General features: G+C 37.6%; 1 protein-coding gene across 1 annotated transcript in view; it reads right to left on the reverse strand.

Annotated features, from left to right (window-relative positions):
* reps1 (RALBP1 associated Eps domain containing 1) overlaps nucleotides 1-26,232 on the reverse strand; it is a 253,687-nt gene that overhangs the window by 25,531 nt on the left and 201,924 nt on the right. Inside the window, 4 exon segments of the mRNA NM_001045730.1 lie at nucleotides 20,270-20,359; nucleotides 20,730-20,909; nucleotides 23,019-23,086; nucleotides 24,099-24,217. Of these exon segments, the coding sequence (NP_001039195.1) occupies nucleotides 20,270-20,359; nucleotides 20,730-20,909; nucleotides 23,019-23,086; nucleotides 24,099-24,217 (457 nt within the window).

Genomic DNA, 26,232 nt, shown 5'->3' on the forward strand with positions numbered 1-26,232 from the left:
CAAAATTAATAACGTAATGTTACTGGTTAAAACATTAAACATGTTAATGTGCTCTAGTGAGAGGGACACTGAGGAAGTACAGGCTATCTCTGAAACTTTGAAAGAAGAGAACAGAGTACAGGACTGATAAACTGAAACATAATAGTACAGAAAATCAGGGTTCTAACCCCCTGCAATCTAGGAAACAGCATAACAATGAAAGGGTGTCTGCAATACAGGCTTCTCATCCTGAAAAACAGACATGTAACAATTCAGTTCAAAAACATACAGAAAAGAAACTGTATAGGTGCTATGTGTGCTCCAAAGTTGGGCACATAGAGATTTGGAATTCCTCTAGGTGGGGATTTCAAAAGAAAAGTAGGTATGGGAATACATGGATCCCATATCAGGTTCTTAAAACCCAGAAAGAAAGACTGAGTGAACAGAACTCCAAACTCCAAAATGCATGGAGAACATTTAAAAATGAGTTGGAAAGTATCAAATTAGAACTTTCTCAAATTATAGGAAGAAGGGCTAATGAGAAAACAAAATGTGAATATGCCCTAACTTTTTTTCCCTTCACCAAGTTTATGTTTTACAGGATAAACAAGATTTCAAGATTATCTGAAGGAGAATTTCTGTGCTTTACCATGTCCTGTGGAAAAAAATTAGAGGACGTTACTTTTTGTTTTGTTTTTTTTTTCCTTTTCTTTCCTTTTTTTACACATAAGGATGTTACAAGGCTGTCCCTCAATCCTGACTGTCTGCTTAGTCCAAACATCCAGGGTCACTGTTGTTTATGCACAAACAAATTGCATGCAAGCGCTCCCCCTGGCAATGTAAGTTGTAAGCTATTTACAATACAATACAACACAACATGTTTACACAGTTGTGTAGCATGCACCTTGTATTACATTTGCAAACAACATTCCCCATATTACCAGATATACTAATGACCCCCCACACACTCCCTACACATTGTGCATAGGATTACCAAAGTATCTGGAATTTAGAGACCCCAAAAGGAAGTTAGTACATACAAATTGCCCCGGAGATCTCTTTAGTTACTGATAATTCAACATTGCATTTTCTGTGGGGTAAAAACACAAAAAATACATTGACCCCCCAAAACCATATATTTTTGGAAAGTACACATTCGGCAAATTCAAAATTGGTACCCATGTCTTTCTACTCCAAACTACAGAGTCGCAATGCTTTCCCAAAATTGCCGGTTTTGATGAAATACCTTAAAATCGCATCAAACCTTCCAATTTCAAGCACCTTTTTTCCCACATAACATTAAGTACAAAGAAAACACATCCTAAATATGAAAGCCAAGGATCCACTGAACAGTTTGATACCCACTGTGCATAGGATTACTGATGTATCTGGCATTTAGAGACCCCAAAAGGAAGTAAGTGCATACAAAGTGTATACGCTGCAATATAAGCTACTGGCATGTGCATTATGTGCCATAAGACCCCCTAACAGTAGGGAGACCCTAAAAAACTATACATTTTCCGAAAGTACACATTCTGACAAAACAAAAATGGGTAAATACATCTTTCTACTGCAAACTACAAAGCTATGCTAAACAGAACGTTTTTTATGACATTTCTGAAAATCATCAGAAAGCTTGCATTTTACCTCATTATGTACCCCCACATTTTGTAACGTATCAACATAAAACATTCTAAATATGAATGCCAGGGGTCTACTGAACAGTTTGATGCTCTATATGCATATATTGACCAAACTACTAGTTGTACAGGGGCACCCAAATAAAAATAGTGCATATGAATTTTCACATAAATACAAACTTTCTACTGCAAACTACAAAGCTATGCGGTTTTTATGACATTTCTGAAAATTGTCACAAATCTTGCATTTTACCCCATTATGTACCACCACATTCTGTACTGTATCAACATAAAACACCCTAAGTATGAACGCCAGGGGTCTACTGTACAGTTTGATGTCCAATTTGCATAGATTTACCAAATTATGTGGGGTACAGAGGAAGCCAAATTAAAATACAGCAGACAAAATGTCTATGTGCAAAGACAAGTAACAAAGAACGTGTGAACATGTGAACATGTGAAATGCAATAAAATTGCTAAAATCCCCAAAAAAATCACTAAAATCAATATTCTTATTTTATTTTTTGCCTAGTATTTTGGCTTGGGCAAATAAGTTTTACAGACAAAGTCAAGCGAACAACAAATATGCAAAACTGAAAATGCAATAAAATGGCTAAAAATGCAATAAAATACCCAAAAATGCACCAAAATCACAGAAAATGTAGTAATAACACCAAAATAATACACAAACGGTATTGCGCAGAGCAGTTAGCGAATATGCTATCCACAATGGCAATAAAAACATTTTTCAGACAAGAATAAAAACGATGCGATAAAAAAAATAAAATTACAAAATTACAGTGTGTAAGTGTATAATATATATATCAAAATCTTACAAAAGTCCTGCACTTTTCAAACTTTGGAAAGGTCTCAGCAATTTTTACCAAATGTTTGTCGATGTTGTATAGGTGGAAGAATGTATCTAGTATGTTGCATTTTCATTTCCATGATAATTGACTGTTGAAAAAGTATCCTAAATTAAAAATCAATCTGCCAACCTTTACTGAATAAGACATTATGAAGTTTGAATACATTAAGGGGGATATTTACTAATCCACGAACGCTCCTAGCGTTCGATCTGCGTATTTTCGGCGACTTTTTCGTACTTTAAGACAAAATTGTATTGTCGCGCAGAGAACGAAAGTTTCAGATTCATTCAAGCTTCGGTATCGTGACTTTCCTTGGGCCAGGTTGGAACGGCACAGTGCCATTGATTCCTATGGGAGGCTTCCAAAATCATGCACAGAAGGATCAAAGCTGGAAAGGTTTTCATGCATTTTACGATCATTCGGATACGAAAATTTTGTGACTTTAGGATCGCCAATACGACATTATCCATGATTAATACGATTTTTTTGTAAGCATATTCGTGATATTTGCAATCTAAAGAAATTATCGTATCCAATCCAAATTTATCCCATTCAGATTCGAACTCGCGTTTTCATGAATGTGCCCCTAAGTGTCATGCCAGCACAGTATTTCTCTGCCATGTCCAGAGTTAAACCTGGCAACATTTAGCTTTGTGTCCACAATTAATTAAATTACTTAAATTAATAAAATATGCAACAAGGGACTGTGGAAAGGTGACAAATACATCTGGGCTAGAAGACAATTCGGAGCCAGGCCAGTTGGGTGGGGAATTTGGGGCAATTGGTTTCTTTGATCTGTTGATCAAAGAAAAGGGAATTGTGGACCTAAGAACAGCAGGGGGTGCAGCTATGAGAAAAATATGCATTATAAAAAGGGATACATATCTCCTTTGCTTTAGGGTTCACATCCTCATAAATCACATATTGGTAATGAGGAGGTCACATGCTTCCTAATGATACCTAACAAGGCCATCCTATACCCACCAGTTTAGAGGGATAGTTTCTGGAGGACTGGAACATGGGACACCCCTCATGTTTGCTATCATTCTGATCGCCCACATATGGGTGAAAGCATACAGTAATGAGGAAGGGTCCCAGCAGGGAATAAAGGGCAACAGACCCAGTTACTGACAGCTCATACCTGAGGTCCTAATTCTGTTGGGGGTGTGCGCCCAGGTTTCAAAACTCTTGCCTCAGGAGGACACAAAGGAAATTCCTAACTTGGTAACGTACGTTTCTCTGTGTTTTATTCCCTTTTATTTTATTTACTGTTTGCAAAGTGTATGTCTCTTTTTGTAATATCTTTGTGAATGCACTGTTTACTTTTGTAACATTAAATATAAAATTTAATAAGTTATGTCCTTTGGCGCTAAAACTCACGTGATTGTATGAATGCTTGGGCCTAAACTGTATATACTGCTTGTCTGTAAGTGTAGAGGGAAAGCTGTCTGGGTAAATGCTAATTAACTAGTTGACTGCTAGCAGGAGAGTGTGTTTGACTGTAATGAAACCCTTTGGCTGCTAGATCGCTTGTTGAATTAGTGGAAGCTAACCCTAATTACAGTAAGAGTGTGTATGATACATTTGTGTATTGGAAAATAGTACCTGTTGTAGAGAGCAGGGAGATATTATTCTATCGCCTGTTATTGATAGATGGTGGCAGCGAATAGTTATTTGGGGCGGTGGTGTGTTTGGGGGTGTCTGATGTTAGTCTAACTTGTGGGAAAGGTGAGTGAGTGTTACCCCTTGTTTCCCCATCCCGGTGTCACGTGTGTCTGAGAGTGGCGTGATCATGACAGTAAGTCCTTATGATGTATGTGTTTTAACAGATGCACTTAGTGTATATTTTTACTTTGTTGAAAGGGAATGGAATTTGCTAAGGTGCTAGAACAGCAATTCCTTGAGACAGCAGAACAACTGCTGGGGGGTCATTTAATGGGTATATTTCCCTATGTGAGGGGGAGGAAATAGCCAACTCATAGTATCATAGTATGATATGGCTGGAAGAAAATTATGTCTGAAACTATGTCTCTAATATATTAAACCCTGTTTTAATGTTTTTCCTAATTTTCCATAGGAAATATGGTTTAGTCCAAGTGGAAAAGGAAATTGTTATTTGTATTTTGTTTTCGTCTTTTTAAAAGTCCTTACCTTATTTTAAATACTTTTGTGGTGTTCCATCTGCACGAGGATTGCAGTCACAATTTGTCACGTGGTGTTTATACAGGTGCATGTGGGTATGGGGTGATGTACATAAATTAACAGACTGCCCCCTTTGCTTAAAAAACGTTTCCTTGAGAATTAAAGCCAACATATAATATGTGGTAAATGCAGAAAAAGGGCTGGTACTGCACAGATTACTCCATATACATCTTGAAGATCTTTGATTATATTTTGAGATTTATCGGATAATTTTGCCAATTACACGGTAAACAGTTTAAAATCAACAGAGATGAATTACAAGATGTATATGTTACTGGTTTTGTTTCTATAATTCTTATTTTGTTAAATGTACATACACTTTGTTAAATGTATATTTTTTCAAGGTCGTAAATTCTGAATGACATGTTTGTCTCCTATTTGGCAAATGGCAACTGTTAAAGGTATTTTTGTGTGCATGCCAGGATCAAGCCAGGATCAAGATCTTTAGCTATGGATTGTATTACAAAAGTAGTTAGTACCCTGAACTGCCTGGCATTAGAGATGTGCGAGAACATAAATAGTTTTATAAGTTCTTTAAGGAATGAAGGTAATCCAATTCAATTGTGGTTTTGATATGGGTCAGCTGTTATGGTAATGATATGATAATATATTCCTTTATCTGTATAAATTGTAGTATAGTTCGTATTGTTTAAGATGTCTTTTATGGTGTATCTTATAACAGTACTAACAAAGGATAATGGAATACGGTGTAAGAATCACATGAAGCATATGAAATTATGTCTTTAAAAGGTAGTAACATCTCTGAAGGTTATTAATTATTTGTTAATGAAGCCATAGTTTAGTCTAACATATAAGAAACCCACATAACATTTAAGGTATAGTTAATAAAGATTGTTATGAAATAATGTATATTTATCATCTAGAAGGAGGGGTAATAATTGATCTCTTAAGTCATTATGTAATATCACATGAGTTATATCTATGAAATTTTATGTCCCGTAATATACAAATTTGTGAGATGTTTTGCCTAAATCGTCATTAGTGCCTGATTTATCAAGCTCAAACTAGAAAACTAGCATTTTTTAAATTGGTAATGAGTCCTGAATATATATAAAATGGTTTGAAATACTTTTGTTTGCAAAACAGTTGGTCGCAGACTTTTCAAGTTTGTACTTGCTGTTTAAAGATGCTAAGGCCATATCAACAGTGCAAATGTGTGATAAAAGGCAAGGCAAGGCAAGGCAAAAAGCACAAGTGCTGCTCTCTGGTATTAATTCACATATTATAATGATGAATTGTGGTAATAGCGTAAATGAAAAATGTATTTATGAGCAAAAGAATACATATTATTTGATATCTCAAGTAAGATACAGCATTTGATTATTTTACCTCAGTCCTCAACTTTTAGTAAATAGACCACTCAGGGTTGATTTAAAACTTACATTTGTGTATTCATGTGTACATTTATGTATGAATGTTTAGAAGTGTCTCTATGTAACATGTTTATTTATATTGTTTATCGTCCATATATATTTAAAATTATTGGTATAAATTAGTTATTGCTTTTGTAAAATTTAAATGAGGGTTAATTTTTATTGACATGTTCCTTTTAATTCCCCTTACAGTACTGACAGTACTGTACCCCTACTATTATTTGGTTTGTTATTTTTTGTTAAAATAATTCAGTTTTTAGTTTTTTGTAAATTCATCATACACTTACATAATACACAAAAGCTAAAAATGTATTTCTTGCGCTTTTCCAGGCAATAACAAGTTCTGCATGGAATGACATGGTAATACAGTGATCGGGTTATATATAGGTTTAGGGACACTGATTTTTCAGTGTAGGTCAGGGATAGATGAGGACACACGGAGAAGATTCATCTGTGTGCAACAGGAAGGGAGATGACATCACCCAAGGAAACCTGATTTAAAAGTGAAGCAATCATAACAAAGACTGTGATTTAGGGTAAAAAATTGAGGACTATTTGGAGATACAAAGTGGAATTTCAGCAAAAGACAAATAGAGGATGATTGAAATGTGTCATTAACCAGTGGTGGACTGGCTACATTTTGACCTTTCTTCTAAAGAGGTTGTATTTTTGTCTGTTATTCCAGCTGGTATTTTTCCCCAAAGACTGTGTCTGCTGTTAAAGGCCTACCTAAGGTGATGTGATAAATCTGTTCTTAACCTGAGCTGAGGAAAATTATTTTTAAACATGACAGTTGTGTAACTACTCCCAGTGTTGCACTTTGCCTCCCTAGTATCTGAAAACTCAGTGACTGATATTCTAATAGCCTTCACAAGCCTAAAGGAGTAAAGCTTACCCATGTAAAGTAAAGCTTACCCATGCTACACCTGTTCCTGACTCTGTATAGACTGTGTTCTAGCTCTGGGTAGCCAGAGAATGGCCAGGGCCAAAAAAGGGTGTTGGTGAATACCTGTACCAGTGCAGTTCAATTATTCTCTATAGGGACTCAGTAGCTCATGCCTGAATGGATGTAAAGTATTATCTTTGTTGTAAGACTAGAGAATCAAAGAAAGCTCTTAAATGGAATGAATAGATATTCCAAAGAGATGTTGATGGCATCATTCACAAGAGAAATGTTTGCCAAGTGTTATATAAAAGAATGTATAAAGTAATAACAAGAAATTACTAGTTAAACTGATTTATGGACACCTGTAATACTACTGACTTCTGGTACATGATGGTACTATGTTGTAGAAACACGGGATGAAGAAGTTACAAAAAAAAAAAAAAAAGAAAGCTCTTAAATGGAATGAATAGATATTCCAAAGAGATGTTGATGGCATCATTCACAAGAGAAATGTTTGCCAAGTGTTATATAAAAGAATGTATAAAGTAATAACAAGACACAGGCTCCAGCTGCTAACTTTAACCCAATTTCAAGTATCAACATGATCATAAGCTACTGTGATAGTAAATTTTGCTTCTTGGAATTGATTGTAATAAGCAAATGTCTGACACATGTTATAACTTGCTATTTCTGTATGCCTGAAATAACCAATAAAAATTTTAAGTTACAAAAAAAAAAGAAATAACAAGAGATTACTAGTTAAACTGATTTATGGACACCTGTAATACTAACTATTGACTTCTGCTTAGGTACATGATGGTACTATGTTGTACAAAGACAAGATAAAGAAGTTACAATCAAATACAGAGTGATAAGGAAGGTTGCATGGAAAGTTTAAGGTGGAAGAGACAAGTTTAGGGATAGTTAGATTAGATCTTATATCCTATTGCTGTTTACCATCTCATTACATGATAATAAATTGTTATTACATAATATTTACATCATGGACATTTCACAGGTTCCAAGAGACGTTTGAAGATCTAAGGATTTTTCCCATGGACTTTACATAACTAAGTTTAAAATAAAAAATAGATGTGTAGAATGAATAGATGATCATTCACACATACTTGTAAGTTAATTCGGGAAAGGACTGAGTACGCCTTTTAACATATGCTCTTTGCCTTTTATAGATACTTGGGGGGTAGGGGCATACTGAAACCAGGGATATACTCTTGGACTCTCTCTCTCTCTATCTCTCTCTCTTCTCAGGAGGGACAGACAGATCCTTCTACCTGAGACATGGGCATACATCTAGGCATGCACACACATATATCACACATACATACATATCACATATACTCAAATATTATATTTATATGCATTAATTGTACAGATTATTCCTGTGAGCTGTCAAGGGCATGTTTGATTGGCTATTTGTACTTTGCATATAATTTGTAACTCCACACAATAAAGATATTTTGCTATCACCTTGGTGAGTGATACTTTGACCATAATTACTTACACAACATTTTATGATAAATACATGATATTCTACGGTAATATTTCTGAAAAAAACAACAATGGAAGACCCTTTCTTAATCTTAGATCATAGCTTCCTAAGTTTATTCTTTATGACACTACATCTACCATTTATTTTGTCATTATTACCAATATGTACCATGACAGCTGGGTCAAGCCCCTACACAATAAACCACATTGGTTTATTTAGGGAACTTGAATCCCTTATAACCACAATCTGCCTTAGCCTGCTCTCTTTCTCACCACTACTAGAGAGGCTCATCTCCCAGCGGTTAGTAAGATCAGTCCCAACTAGAACTGCCATTCCTGAGTTCACACTCCCATCTTCCTTGCAGAATCTAGTAAATATGTAGGGATGCAACCGTGATCCGCCTTCTTTTTTCTTTTCCCCCCTTATTTAATATTATCCAACGAACTGCTTAATCATCTTGATGCTGTTCTTCTCCCCAATACTATCTGATCTTTTTTTTTTTTTTTTTATAGCTTTTGAATCTGCCTTCTACTGTCAACTCTTTGCCACTTTCAAATGAGGGTCACTGTCCCCAGCAGCCAAAAACCTATTGCTCTATGAGGCTACAGTTTTGCTGTTATTATTACTTTTTATAACTGATTTTTCTATTCATGTCCTCTTCTATTTCTATACCACTCCCTGATTGCTAAGGTCATTTGGACCCTAGCAACCAGATTGCAAAAACTGAAATAATAAAAAAAACCACAAATAATAAAAAATTAATCACAGGGCTCAACAAAAATTATTAGCGCCCCCCCCAGAGGCTTAATAGTTAAAAAAAAAAATAATCATTGGTGGCTAGGGGCCCTAAGGATCCCAAGCTCTCCATTAAAACATTATTCATTATTTTCAATAAACATGAATTTAAAAAGCTATAGTGTCTATAAAAAATGGTATCACTTGGTTGCTATTCCCCCCTTTGCTCCATTTGATTACTGACCGCACAAATCCTAAGGCAGATAGTATGGATTTTTATTAAATGTTTATTGGATTGTTTCTTGTTAAATAGACTGGGACTGGGACTGGGCTCTTAGTTTTTGACTTTACATCTCCTTTAAATAATGTGCTGAGTGCCCCACATCTCTAATCACTTTAGGGGGGTCCTACACTGATAACTTGAGTAGGAAAGGCGGGAACTAGAGTACCTGCCTGTTATTTTCCCTAAATAGCTTTCTGTATTTATCAACTAACAATTACTTACAAAAGCATTCCTATCCAGGAAAAAATGATCAGCATGACCTATAGGTAACTTTTAATGTACATCAATAATTTGAAGAGTAGTTTTTTTTAGTGTCAGTATCACTTTAAGAGGGGTATGATAACTATGTATAAATATATAAGGGGATTATATAATAACCTCTCTAATGCTTTATTTATCAGTAGGTCCTTCCAACTGACACAAGGGCACCCATTCCATTTAGAAGAAAGGAGGTTCTGTTTAAATATTCAGAAAGGATTTTTTACTGTGAGAGCTGTGAAGTTGTGGAATTCGCTTCCTGAACCAGTCATACTGGCTGATACATTAGATAGCTTCAAGAAGGGGTTTTATGGCTTTTTAGCAAGTAAGGGAATACAGGGTTATGGGAGATAGCTCTTAGTACAAGTTGATCCAGGGACTGATCCGATCTCCATCTTGGAGTCAGGAAGGAATTTTCCCCCCCTCTGCAGCAAATTATAGAAGCTTCAGATGGGTTTTTTTGCCTTCCTCTGGATCAAATAGCAGTTAGGCAGGTTATATATAGGCATTAAAGGAGAACTAAAGCTTAACTAAAGGCTTGGCTACAAATGTTGTAAATTATGTTATGTGCTTCTGTACAAGCCCAAGTCAACCATGGCCCTTTAGCAATGAAGATCTGTGCCCTCAAAGATGCCCCAGCAGCTTCTCATCATCTTTTTTGCTGAAAACTTACCCACAGCACAAACTACCCCCCCCCCCTTTTTTTTCTTCTCTCTCATCTACTTTCTTTTCTCTCCACCTAAATGCCTGCCGGCCTCCTCAGGCCTACCGAATGCTACTTGCAACGCTCCAGGTACACTAAAAGGTTCATTGAAGGGGAGGCGAGAGGAATAAAACAATAGATATATGCCAGAAATGTTTAAATGCTCCCTCCCATATATGTAAAGATCTATATGTGACTAACGTTAGACAAGCTACTAATGCTCTAAATGGTTTAATGAATGCTATTTACAATACTGCATGTTTACTATTAACCTCAGGCCTATTGAATGTTACTTACAACTCCCCAGGTACACTAACAGGCCAATCAAAGGAGAGGCAAGAGGAAATAGAACAACGGAAATATACCAGAAATGTTTATAAGCCTCCCCCCCCCCCGTATATGTAAAGATTTATATGTGACTAAGGTTAAACAAGTTACTAACGTTTTAAATGGTTTACTGAATGTTATTACAATACTACATGTTTACTATTAACCAACAAAAGAAGAGAAAAGAAGAAATAGGAAAGGGAAAAGCACCAAAAGTATCTATATGCTCCCCCCCTATATATACAGAAACATCAAACTAAATGATGATAGTACTAGAAATAGTTCTATACTTATTCCACCCCCACCCATATAAAGATATAAATGCAAATAATACCTAACAAGATACAACTGTTCCTAAATAGGTCCACTGAATGCTACCTATAATGCCTCCATGCATACTACTTCCCTATAGAAAGAGAGGAGAGAGGCAATGGGGAAAAAAGCTAAACCCTGTAAAGATAAGAGTATAGATAACCTTAGCATAAACCACAGAAGTATGATGTTTACCCAACTGAACACCCTCCCACTTTTTTTTTTTTCTTTTTTCTTTCATTATTATTTCCTTATTATTATTTAAATATATACAGTGGCTTGCAAAAGTATTCGGCCCCCTTGAACTTTTCCACATTTTGTCACATTACAGCCACAAACATGAATCAATTTTATTGGAATTCCACGTAAAAGACCAATACAAAGTGGTCTACACGTGAGAAGTGGAACGAAAATCATCAAAAACATGATTCCAAACATTTTTTACAAATAAATAACTGCAAAGTGGGGTGTGCGTAATTATTCAGCCCCCTTTGGTCTGAGTGCAGTCAGTTGCCCATAGACATTGCCTGATGAGTGCTAATGACTAAATAGAGTGCACCTGTGTGTAATCTAATGTCAGTACAAATACAGCTGCTCTGTGACGGCCTCAGAGGTTGTCTAAGAGAATATTGGGAGCAACAACACCATGAAGTCCAAAGAACACACCAGGCAGGTCAGGGATAATGTTATTGAGAAATTTAAAGCAGGTTTAGGCTACAAAAAGATTTCCAAAGCCTTGAACATCCCACGGAGCACTGTTCAAGCGATCATTCAGAAATGGAAGGAGTATGGCACAACTGTAAACCTACCAAGACAAGGCCGTCCACCTAAACTCACAGGCCAAACAAGGAGAGCGCTGATCAGAAATGCAGCCAAGAGGCCCATGGTGACTCTGGATGAGCTGCAGAGATCTACAGCTCAGGTGGGGGAATCTTTCCATAGGACAACTATTAGTCGTGCACTGCACAAAGTTGGCCTTTATGGAAGAGTGGCAAGAAGAAAGCCATTGTTAACAGAAAACCATAAGAAGTCCCGTTTGCAGTTTGCCACAAGCCATGTGGGGGACACAGCAAACATGTGGAAGAAGGTGCTCTGGTCAGATGAGACCAAAATGGACCTTTTTGGCCAAAATGCAAAACGCTATGTGTGGCGGAAAACTAACACTGCACATCACTCTGAACACACCATCCCCACTGTCAAATATGTCAGCAGGGACAGGGAAGCTGGTCAGAGTTGATGGGAAGATGGATGGAGCCAAATACAGGGCAATCTTGGAAGAAAACCTCTTGGAGTCTGCAAAAGACTTGAGACTGGGGCGGAGGTTCACCTTCCAGCAGGACAATGACCCTAAACATAAAGCCAGGGCAACAATGGAATGGGTTAAAACAAAACATATCCATGTGTTAGAATGGCCCAGTCAAAGTCCAGATCTAAATCCAATTGAGAATCTGTGGCAAGATCCGAAAACTGCTGTTCACAAACGCTGTCCATCTAATCTGACTGAGCTGGAGCTGTTTTGCAAAGAAGAATGGGCAAGGATTTCAGTCTCTAGATGTGCAAAGCTGGTAGAGACATACCCCAAAAGACTGGCAGCTGTAATTGCAGCAAAAGGTGGTTCTACAAAGTATTGACTCAGGGGGCTGAATAATTACGCACACCCCACTTTGCAGTTATTTATTTGTAAAAAATGTTTGGAATCATGTATGATTTTCGTTCCACTTCTCACGTGTACACCACTTTGTACTGGTCTTTCACGTGGAATTCCAATAAAATTGATTCATGTTTGTGGCTGTAATGTGACAAAATGTGGAAAAGTTCAAGGGGGCCGAATACTTTTGCAAGCCACTGTATATGCACAAAAGCTCTAAGAGAAATAAAAGTATATAGCTGTTTAAATAAATGTGCAATATAATAAGAATATGTACAATTACCGAAAAATGCTACTGATTGTTATGTGTATGGCTATGGTCAGCGGTACAAGGTTTCACTCATTCCCAGTGGTATACCATAGTCTAAATCCTCATAACAGGACCGCCCCCACTAACCTTACGGTAGTCGGCAATGCATATGCCTAGATACACCACCCCAAGAATGAATCAAGTAAAATACCCACTGCCCCCGGGAGCAGGAGCCCCCCTGGAGCACTTGAAACCTTGGACCTAACACCAGACCCCCCCCATATTGGAACGCCGGAGCAGGTTCTACCAGTGTAGTGCTTGTGGCCTACACTAAGTAGTGACATATTTGTAACCCTTACCTACCACCCAACCTACCCCTACCTAACCCATCCACCCCTCCCAAAAACACCCCCCTCAACCAGCCCAACCCTCACCCCCTCTGGCCGGGCTATCCATACAACCTATCAAAACAATTGAAATGCCGTCTACAACGAAACCTAGGAACAAAGTGGACACGTTCAGAATTGTAAGCATTAACGCAAACGGCCTCAATTCCCCGCAAAAACGCATTCTCCTCTCATCTGACCTACAGAAACAAAAAGCCAATGTGGCCTTTATTCAAGAAACACATTTTAAAGATGGTTCAACCCCCAGATGGAACAATAGATACTTCCCAGATATATATTTCAGTAAACCACAACCTTCCAAAGTCCACGGGGTAGCAATTGTCCTATCCCGAAACTTTGGATTCACACTAACAGATAAAAAAAGTGATACCCTTGGGAGATACATTTTCATAAAAGGCACATACATGGGGCGCACATAGACTTTCGCTAATATTTATCTACCTAACTCTGAACAAGCACTAGAGCTTAAAGACTATTCATTTTACTCAGACACAACCTATACTCAAGGATCGACTACATCCTCATATCGCATAACTACTTACACGAAGTGACAAATAGCAAAATACTAACTAGAACATGGTCAGACCACTCAATGATCGTCCTGGAACTACAAACCCCTTACCCAAAAACAAAACACAATACCTGGCGTCTTAATGAGACCCTCCTAAAGGAGGAAGATATTAGGAAAGACTTAACAAACCAAATTGAAAACTATTTCAAAGAAAATTCTAACCTAGATACAACCCCCCTAACATGCTGGGAGGCCCATAAATGTGTAATAAGAGGACACCTCATTAAACATGGAGCTAGACGTAAAAAAGAAAAAGAAAAAGTGAGATTGGACCTTATAAAACAGATCCAACAACTAGAAAACATACACAAAAACACCCACTCCGACCACACACTCCAACAGCTAACAGAAGCAAGGAAACTATTGGCCAACAGCCTGAACTATTTCACACAAAAAGCCATTACAGTCTTCCGTCATAAACTATATGAGCACGGAGACAAATATGGCAGACTACTCGCCCGAGTCCTAAAACAAAAACAAAATCAAAACTATATACCTTCCATAAAACTAAAAAATGCCCACATCACAGAACAAATTACCAAAACTTTTGAAACATTCTATAGCAACTTATATCAGCTACCAGATTAATCTACCAATACCCGCTCCGATTATAAGAAACGTCTCACAGAATTTCTCCAATCATCCCACCTTAAACATATACAAACAATAGACATAGAAGCACTAGAATCCAATATAACCCTGGAAGAACTTGAAACAGCTTTAAAAACAACCCCTACAGGCAAATCACCAGGACCGGATGGATACACCACCCTCTACTACAAAACATTCAAAGATAAATTACTCCCATACATGCTCAAAGCCTTTCAAGATATACAAAAAGGATCCCAGTTTAACAGTCAGTCACTAGAAGCCCATATTAGCCTAATACTAAAACCTGGGAAAAATCCCCAAGACCCCGGAAGCTACAGACCCATTTCCTTAATAAATGGAGACGTCAAACTACTTGCAAAAATCCTCTCCAATAGATTAAAAAATATACTACATGAAATAATAGATCCGGAAACAAGTGGGTTTCACACCAGGAAGAGAAGGGAGAGACAACACCAATAGATTAATAAACATCCTACATATGGCTAAAAAACAAAACACCAAACTAATGCTGCTATCAACAGACGCAGAAAAAGCTTTTGATAGGGTAAATTGGACATACATGTTCGCATGCCTACAACACATTGGACTTGGCCCTAAAATAATAAAATGGATACAAGCATTATATAATAACCCATCCGCTCGAATACGAGTAAATGGAACTCTGTCTAATTATATAAAGATCCAAAACGTCACGCGACAAGGATGCCCGTTATCCACAACATTATTCATTATAGCATTAGAACCACTCCTATGCCATACCCGCTTAAACCCTGATATACGAGGTGTAACCATAGCCAACCGTCACCACAAAATAGCAGCATACGCAGACGACCTACTATTCTTCATCACCCAACCCATCATATCCATCCTGGTACTTAACCAACTACTAATAAATTTTGGATACCATAGCAACTTCAAAATAAACTTCAAAATCCATGGCCTTAAATATATCACTCACACCACAGACCATACAGGCCCTATCTCAAAACTTCCCATACAAATGGGCCTCCCACACCTTGACATATTTAGGCATAAAAATTTCTAAAGACTACGAAAACTGGGCACTGAACAACTTAAAAAGCCTCCTAACATTCATTAAAAAAGACCTAGACAACTGGCTAAACAAACCCCTTTCATGGTTTGGATGGATGAATGTTATCAAAATGAACATAATACCTAGGATACTATACATATTCCAAACCCTCCCCCTACACATCCCAGAATCTATATTAGACTCAATCCAAGCTACTCTCACTAAATTTATATGGCAGGGCAAAAAACCCAGACTTCGCTACAAAACACTAACAAAAGACAAAATACAAGGAGGGGTATTGCTACCCGACTGTAAAACATACTACTTAGCCTCTGTACTGGGACGTATCATTGACTGGTCACATCATGTAGACACCAAGCTGTGGATTGCAATAGAGCAACAATCAACACATAGCTACTTAATACACCTTCCTTGCCTAGATAAAAGATACAGAAGAATCAGATATACAGACCATCCTTTACTAATGAATACTCTTGCAATCTGGGATAAATGCCGCCTAAAATTTAAACTCACGCAATACCCATCTCCCCTCCTGCCCCTAATCAATAACCCAGCCTTTCCCGCGGGTCAACAACCAAATTACTTTGCCCACTGGCTGATAGAAGAAAACTTGCAACTGATCCACTTTATTGACAAGGGAGAATTCATAGATAAACAGAAATTACAAGCAACCAAACCATTTTCAACTATAGACCATCTGAAATACGCACAGATAAAACATTACTATCAAAGCCTGGGAGGTACACCTACACTGGGTAGACCTCTATCCTCCTTTGAAACATTAACTGCCACGACATTACAACCCACACATACCATCTCCTAACTATACAAAACTCTCAGACAAGCCTATATATACGCAAAACCTGGGTTTCTTGAATAAAGATACTGTCTAAAGTCTGATAAAGTCTAAAGATACTGGCATACAGTTCCAGGAAAAACAATTCAGCAATTTAATGAACAAATTACTCAAAAGCTCCAGATGCAGTAAAATTCAAGAAACAAATTACAAAATTGCCACAAGATGGTACTATACCCCATCTAAACTGAAAATAATCTATAAGCATACCAGCGATGTCTGCTGGAGATGCAACAAAGAAAAAGGCTCACTGCTACACATATTCTGGACGTGTCCACTTATCCAAACCTATTGGGAAAACATCAGAAAAGCAATATACCAGATCATAAATATTGACATACCTAACACCCCTGAATATATCCTGCTATTCTACATTGATAAACCATTGTCTACCTTTAAAAATTCCCTTGAACCGCATCTACTAAACGCAGCTAAATTACTGAGACCACAAAGATGGAAACGAACCGATATTCCAACACTACAGGACTGGTACAAGAAAGTGGAAGAAATACATAAATTCGAAGAAATGTCTCTCCCATCTCCGGAGCATTACAATGCCTATAGCACAACCTGGTTCAACTGGCTAACCTTTAAAGAATCGGACTTCTACAAACAATCTACAATCTAGCCCGCCAGAAGGACACCCCCCCTCCCCGCCTCCCTCCCCGCCTCCCTCCCCATCCCCCCTCCTCATGGTTACAAGTATTGAAGTATTGTATAACTCAAATGAACCCAATTTGTAAGAAGTAGACATGTACCCCCCTTCTTTTTTCTGTCTCCCCACTTGTTACTAAAATCAATAAAAAATCATATTGGAAAACAGGATATAAATGTCACAATATAACACAGATAATTACTGCTTGGCAGCTTAGAAACCAGTGCTATTAGCATCAGACTTTAATAATCAGCCAATTAGGATCAGCTTACATGACAAACATAATTTTCTTTGCTTTTCCGACGACCCATAAGCTTAGCTTCTCAACAGCTGCTCAGAGCGCACTGAGCATGTGAGTGTCACAGACACTTCTAACAGAAGTGTCCAGTATTGTCACCCCGAGGCAAATTTAAAGGACTGGATTATTACTACTATAGAGTTGTTGAACCTTTAGGCTGCTACAATAAGTTCATTATATAAAACATGGCATGTCAAGCCATATTCATTTTTAGGGTTTAGTTCTCCTTTAAGGTTGAACTTGATGGACGTATGTCTTTTTTCAACCTAACTTACTATGTGACTATGTTACTATGCTTGACAAAGATGTTTATGTCCTGGTAAAGGTGCACGGGGAATGGATTGGCTGCAAGGTAAAAATTGAACTTCCCCTCCAGCCTATCCAATCCTGATGTGAAGAGGTATTAGGTGAGCCAGCACCTGGGAAAAGGTTCGGAAATGTTAGGTAAAGGAGCCCTATAAATTAAGACAAAGTAAATAACATTTCCTAGTTTTAAAAACTCTTGCTATTATTGCTTCTGAAGTATCAAAGCATGAATATTATAAGCATGGCACACTCCTTCTAGGGAAGGTTATTGCAGGTCCACATGGGCAAAGCCATTACAAGGTTAATATATTAATATATGAATTCTTAATTAAAACTAAAGACTAAAAAAATTATGTTTTCATCTAGTTTCCTTCCTTAACTCATTTTCCTTCACTTCAGCTCCCTAAAATAAACTGTAAATGTTACAAGATGATGCCACACCATGGTACAATGCCTTAAACAGGCTATGGACAATTGTCCTTCCTGTGCCCCCCTAATGGTGGCCCTGGGAGTGGCCTCTGGTGTGTTGATTGTCTTTATGGGAAAAAAGATCACCCCATATCTGTCTATTATATAATTTTCTTGTAAAGAGCAATTATGCCCCCCCCCCCCTGCAAAGATCTTTTTTTCAAGAGAAAACAACCCCAATCTTGACACTCTACCCTCATAGTTTAAATATGCCATTTACCAGATTAGTTGCAAGCTCAATAATCTCCTTCTTAAGAACTGGGGACCAAAACTGCACTGTAAGCCTTACCAGAGACCTATAACGAGGCATAATTATGTTGTCATCCTTTGAGTTAATGACCATTTTCATGCAAGAAAGTACTTTAAGTGATCCTGACACAAAAAAACTACTTTTCAAAATATGAATGTACATAAAAAGTTACCTATAAGTCATGTTGAGCATTTCTCACCTTTCTCACCTGCTTTTGTAAGTAATTGTTACTTGAAGTTCCCAAACCTGACTGTTTTGCCAACCTGACTGTTCCTTCTCAACCTGTCAGTTATAGCTTGTAATGTTAATGGACTCCTGCTGCACAAATATGGCAGCCCCCTCATAGAGGAACAGGGGGAACAGATAGATAATGTAAAAGCATCCGGCAAATAATTTCATGCCAAAATTAGAAAGCTCATGCAATGACAATATTATGATATAGTTAAAAAAAGTTTAATTTCACGTGTCAGTATCTCTTTATTTGCTTTAGTAGCCATGGAATGACACTGCCTGGAATTAGACAACTTGTTGTTTACAAAAATCCTTAACTAAGACCCTTCTTAGTTAAGGATACCCCAACACACTGCCATTTAGTGTATAACTCATATTTATATTACTTCTACCAAAGTGCATAACTTTGCAACATTCAACCTAATTTTCTGGTTTGCTGCCCAGTATTTTAATTTTGTTAAATCGCTTTGCAAAGTGGTAGCATCCTGCATGAATAGTTTTGCACCTCCAGGTCATTAATAAACAAGTTAAAAAGCAAAGGACAGAGGACAGACCCTTGCAGTACTCCACAAAGAACACCGTTCCAATTAGAAGATGTTCCATTTATCAAAACTTTGTAATCTATACTTCAGGCAAATATTTTAAATTTTATTATTAACCTGTGCTGTACTAAACCAAATGCTTTAGCAAAGTATATGACATCCACTACCATCCCAAAGTTGAGGTTCCTGCTTACCTCCACATAAAAGGCAATTAAATTATTTTAAGAAGAAACCAGTTTTTAACATTTTTTATATTTGCTTTTGAAATGTGACGAAGGGCTAGCCATATTCTTAGTTTCCCAGGTGCCCTCAGCCATGTGATTTCTGCTCTGATAAACTTCTGTCACACTTAACTGCTAAGCTGCAAGTTGGAGTGATATCAGTCCCTCCCTTCCCCCCCTCCAGCAGCTGATCAGCAGAACTGGGAAACTAGCAAGATAAGAGCTCCTTGACAACTATATTGCAAAAAATGCTCTCTTGCCCCACCTAATGGTAAATATAACAGCACTCAATAGTAAAAATCCAGCTCACTCAATTCATGACTCCTCCAGTTACAGTGAGAAGGAAAAACAATAGCTTATCTAAAAGCAGTTCTATTGTATAGTGCTGGCTTTTCTGAAAGCTAAGGATCAGGCACAATGCACTGAAACGGCAGCCTACACACCAGTATTACAGCTAAAAAAATACATTTTTTGGCTCAAGAATAACATTTTGAATAGTAGAATGAATTATTTGTAATGTACACAGTGTAATTTACACCATAAAATTCATGACAGAACTCCTTTACAAAAAATAATTTAAACAGTAATTCATTAATTTGCCTCCAATATTGATTCATTATATCTTAGTTGGGATCAAGTACACAGATAGTTCACATTTTTAAATTAAGTCTATGCAAGTCTTCCTGTGATTCTGAGCATTCTCAATAACGGGTTTCCAGATAACAGAACTCCTATACATAAAACTCTTTATAAACAGAAAATATTAATTTCTCTTTCAAACAAAAAAAGAATAGTGACATACTGAATTGACAGAGACTGCAGTCACTGACTTCTCTTCTACAAGCCCATTTAACTTGGAAGCTCGTACTGAATCTGAGGATGATTTTTCAACCTAGGAAAGACAGATTTTTAAGTGTTAGATTCAGCAAACCATAGAAATTCAACCCCAATCTCTTTTATACAGATGAAATATAACATACCTTAACTGTGCATAAATCAGATACATATACAAATATTAAGTTTATGCCTGCCTTACGTTCATCACTATCCTTTCTATAAAAAAAAAATAAAGTGCAATATGCCTACAGGTTTCTTATATATGTACAAACAGAATGGGTTAAGTGCTAATGCATGGCTAAAGCAGAACATGCTATATTTGCTATATATATATGCTAAGTTTATTAAATTAAATTTACAAAAATAAATATGTCAATAAAATTGAATAAATTGAAGTAAATAACAGTTAAGTTCTTTAATCTCACCGATGCTACTTCTGTATGCTTCTCAGAGTCATCAGATGATTGTTCAGTTACACAAGAAAAGGCTTCAAACTGACTGAAATCTGCAAAGTTGGGCTGTTCTGGCATTTGCTGAGGTGAAGTGCTAGGATGAGACATAACACCTTCTGATTCCACAGAACGGTGCATATGAGAACCTGATGTCTGTGAAAGGTAGTTTATATATATTAGATCTAAATAAATTACAAAGAAATGTTGAGATAAGTATAATGAAAGAAAAAAAACACACTGCACAGATGTAGACAGTTTATACCCGATTTCCACATTATAGCTCAACAAATAGGTGCAAACAAAGGCAAAATTGTTACACGAAAACTAACTTTCGATTACAATACAATTCAATGTTGACAAGTGCAAAGTTATGCACTTTGGTAGGAATAATATAAACGCAAACTATCTACTGAATGGTAGTGTGTTGGGGGTTTCCTTAATGGAGAAGGATCTAGGGGTTTTTGTAGATCACAAGTTGTCCAATTCCAGGCAGTGTCATTCTGTGGCTACTACAGCAAATAAAGTGCTGTCTTGTATAAAAAAGGGCATTGACTCAAGGGATGAGAACATATTTTTGCCGCTTTATAGGTCCCTGGTAAGGCCTCACCTTGAGTATGCAGTGCAGTTTTGGGCTCCAGTCCTTAAGAAAGATATTAATGAGCTGGAGAGAGTGCAGAGACGTGCAACTAAACTGGTAAAGGGGATGGAAGATTTAAGCTATGAGGTTAGACTGTCGAGGTTGGGGTTGTTTTCTCTGGAAAAGAGGCGCTTGCGAGGGGACATGATTACTCTGTACAAGTACATTAGAGGGGATTATAGGCAGTTGGGGAATGTTCTTTTTTTCCCATAAAAACAATCAGCGCACCAGAGGTCACCCCTATAGATTAGAGGAACAGAGCTTCCATTTGAAGCAGCGTAGGTTGTTTTTCACGGTGAGGGCAGTAAGGCTGTGGCATGCCCTTCCTAGTGATGTGGTAATGGCAGACTCTGTTAATGCCTTTAAGAGGGGCCTGGATGAGTTTTTGAACAAGCAGAATATCCAGGGCTATTGTGATACTAATATCTACAGTTAGTATTACTGGTTGTGTGTATATATATAGTTTATGTATGTGAGTGTATAGATTGGTTAGTATAGGTTGTGTGCTGGGTTTACTCGGATGGGTTGAACTTGATGGACAATGGTCTTTTTTCAACCCTATGTAACTATGTAACTATGTAATACTCAATGTCAAACAATAGATAAATGAAGCCTATACTTAAGCTGTGCATCAATATACAGTTTGCACCATTTTGCAGAAAAGGGAGCAAGGAACAACAAACTTCAAAGCAAGGGAGACAACTGTCTTAAACATATCTAACAAATGATACTGATACCACATGCTCTGGGACATCCACAACAAGCACCAGATTTACTACCCATAACAGTGAATCTGGCACAAGTTGTATGCTGAAATACTGAGTTAAAATTAGTCAATGTCGGTGACAACCATGTAAAAGGTTTTTTGCACTTTGCATGGATCACTCCTATAGTAAAAGTGTGTTTATGAAGTTCATAATGTACATTGTGTCTGCAAATATGGCTGCTTTCAGTGAAATTATTTTTTTTTGCTGAAAGAGTAAATGAATACCATACCTACTAAATCAAAAGTAGATAGTTTGTACAGGTAAGACTGGAATTAATGGCATTCAGTTTTCTTCCCAGCAATCAAGGTCATATGGTCTACTTTTTTAAAGGAGAAGGAAAGGTTAATAGAGAGTAATTATCTCAAGCTGCAGGCATACCTTCAGTTCTTTCAAAAGTGCCCTTAAGTCTCCCCATATTTCTCCGTTCAGATGATCAGAAGCCTCATAGGAAAAAAAACCCCACTGAGCTCTGTTAAGAAGATTCCCATAATGCCGTGCTCCTGCACCAAGACCAAGACCGGTGTACATGCTCAGTTCGTAAGACTATGAGGAAGCTTCCTGCTCATTCGCTCAGATCACACATTCCTAAGGGGGGGGGGTTATGTATTTACATAGACCTTTCTGATAAAGCTTACTTAGTTTTTACCTTTTCTTCTCCTTTAATAGACTAATTTCATCCATGTTTTAAACTACAACAAAATTTAACTTGCAACTGTGATTTGCTTTCATGAGCTAAAATTAGTTGCAGCAAAGTTTTTGCTCTGACCTGCTAGAAAATTTCCTAGTGTAGGTAAAGTCTAAAGATAGTTTAGACTTAGGTATCTAATAAAATAATTCCAGTTCTGTATGTTACTGTACCTGTGTGGGTAGTGGCCTTGGAGGTACAGCAGGAGGTTGTACAACTGTGGTTGCTTGTTGCTGTCCTGCTAAAGAATTAAAAAAGAGGTCCTTTCATTATTTCAGAATATGTAAAAAATTAAACTATACTCAATAGAATACTTAAATAGGAAATTTCTTTAAAAAAGTTGCTAAGGTTCCGTTCAGACTGATAGCAAAATAATGTGAGGCTGGAGGGGAGGAACAGAGCTCTGGAATAGTGAACAAATAAAATATAATTGTTACAGCAAGTTAGTAAGTTAATTTTACATTATATTACTTCAAAAAGGACTTAAGCACCCAGCAGAGATTTTTCCCTACTCTAACAAATGAATTTGCTTTGGGCGGGAGTTATAATCCTTTATGGGTTTGAGCCCTTCTTTTGCTTAGTTTACCAGAACATTTTAATTAAATCAGGGCCGAAACTATGGGTAGGCAGATGAGGCACATGTCTAGGAAAAAGAACATTAGAGGGGATTATAGGCAGATGGGGGGGGGGGGGGTTATTTTTTCCCATAAAAACGGTCAACGCACCAGAGGCCCCCCCTTTAGATTAGAGGAACGGAGCTTCCATTTGAAGCAGCATAGGGGTTTTTTCACGGGGATGGCAGTGAGGTTGTGGAATGCCCTTCCTAGTGATGTTGTAATGGCAGATTCTGTTAATGCCTTTAAGAGGGGCCTGGATGAGTTCTTCAACAAGCATAGTATCCAAGGCTATTGTGATACTAATATCTACAGTCAGTATTAATGTTTGTATATATAGTTTATTTATGTGAGTGTATAGGTTTTGTGTGCTGGGTTTACTTGGAAGGGTTGAACTTGATGGACTCTTTTTTCAACCCTATGTAACTATGTAAAAATGGAGTGGTGATGCTGGGCAAATACCTCTTCTGCTTGGATACCCCTAGGTCCAGCCTGTTTTTAGTACATCAGCGAGTGGTAGAAAAATGTAAATAACATTTAAACAACCCTTCAATATTAATTAAGGAGTACTATTTGCACAAATATACACATTTGAGGATGACTCAGAGTTAAAAAAACTAACAAGGTAAATTTGCACACCTGTGGTAACAGCAAATGTTCTATTCATGTCTAAAGAAGAAGAGCGTGAATGGGAGGCATGAGGCCTTGGTGGAGGTGGTGGTGGTGCTGTGTTGTCAGGTGAAGTACTTGAATGGGACCTGTGAAATAAGCAGCATAATCATACCATAAAAAACACACAGTAAATCTAGTCAAAATGGAGTTAATGTCTTTACCAAGAATAATCCAATCGTGTTTCACAGAATTTTTGTCATTTCTTTATTACTGTACATTTTTCTAACTGTATGTTTTAAAACTGATGACTTTCCCCTAATCCTTCCTCAGCTACCCTAGCACATAACAAGGAATATACTCTTAATTTAAATTGGGAAAAAACACTGTTACCTTTAAAAATTAATGCTTTACTGGAGCCCCCCATTGGCATCAGTTACAAATGATCAACAGGCATGTTCTAAAGCCATCTTTCTAGTATTCTACTGAAACAATCTACTTTTAATTTTTGACTCACTTGCATTTTTTTCTATAATAAGGCAATAACTTAATCTTCACTTAATTAGTATAAATACTTGCAGATTACAAAACATCCTATGGCGTTTTTATATTTCTAAATTTTTGCCTGGGATTAGGGACTAACCCACAATATATTATATGTATAGAATATAAAAGTCACATTCAGCTCTGAGATGTCTTCCTGATTGGCCAATTTGCACACTGAAGTACTCTTTGCCAAAGGCTGGCTGGAAAGTGCACACAATTCTGACCTGCAGAGATCTCCTGAGAGCGCTTAAAAGGAGATTGTCTTACCTGAAACTTCTTTTTTTTCGTAGGCCCATACTGTCAGTTCAAGACTATTGGGGAATAAGCTGTGACTCTACCTCTTCCCCTGATTTTGTATCAAAGCCTGCCTGTGGAGAAAGAAAAACCTAACTATTCTCACTGTTAGGACTAGTGCTGAACTGACAGTACTGGGTTACGAGAAATAGGCAAGTAAATCTTCTTTTCTCAGGATCTTTGAGGTGGATGATGTTTAAGCAGTCTCAGTTCTGCTAAAACGGCCCATTGCTTGTGAAACAGAGCTGATAAGGCTGCACTTTTAGAGATACTTGACACTTTGATGACACCTTCCTGCAGAAGGTATAGAATTTGAGGTGACAGGCAGGGTTGCCAAGGTAACCGGCAACTCTGGCTCCAAATGATCAATTGTTTCCAAATTTTATGGTAGCATTTGGCAGTGAGAGGATTCTGTGCTGCTAAAAATGTCTGAATGACAGTGTCTGAGAATCTTTTAGTCTGCTACAGCCTGGTTTCAACATCCAAACTGTCAAATATAAGTTCTGAAGATTGACCAGTTGTGCGAGCAAGTTTGGGGTTTGAGGAAAAATCCAAGGATGGTCCCCTGGCATATGTGTCAATTCTGCAAACCATGCCCGTCATGGTCACAACAAAGCTCTCAGAATTGTGGGGACCTATTCCTCCCTTATTTTGTGTTGAGATATGTGTGGAATGGGAACAAATGCATATGCAAGCTGGAATATCTTTGGGCGGATGAGAGCATCTACCCCTTCTGCCTTGGGATCCCTGACTTTGTATAGGAATCTTGGGAAAGTTGATGCGTGTTGAAAGATTTTGGGGTTTAGGCACCACTTTCCTGGATCCAGTGTGGTCCAACTCAGGAAATCTGCCTCCCAATTTTGAATGAAGATAGTTAGAACACTGTGCATCTCTGCCTAGGTCATTAACTGAGACAACTTGTGGGAGGTGTGTTCATCAAACTATGTTGTTTCTTGTTATAGAGGTAATTGTCAATTACCTGTGAAAGGTCTGCATGGTTTTTGTCTCATTTTTTGAGAAACTCCCATTGTAGCACTCAAAAGTGAAATCTTGCAAAGGGCACCGCCTGTATGCTCTCTGCCAAAAGACTGAGACTATTGAGTGTTGAAGATTGTGGCCTGGGGACAAAGTGCTTTTGTTACAGACAAGTGTAACTTTCATTTTTTTGAGCTTTTTTGCGTACCTAAAAACTTTATTGTGCTGAATTTAGCAACCATGGTGTTGCAGGGCCAGAAGATACTTACGTGCTCTGCATGGCTTCCTCTTCTCTGTCTTCTGCCATCTAAGGCCATGACTACCTTAAACTCAAGAGTACAGCTCACAA

This window comes from Xenopus tropicalis, chromosome 5 (assembly GCF_000004195.4).
Source record: "Xenopus tropicalis strain Nigerian chromosome 5, UCB_Xtro_10.0, whole genome shotgun sequence".
Lineage (NCBI taxonomy): Eukaryota > Metazoa > Chordata > Amphibia > Anura > Pipidae > Xenopus > Xenopus tropicalis.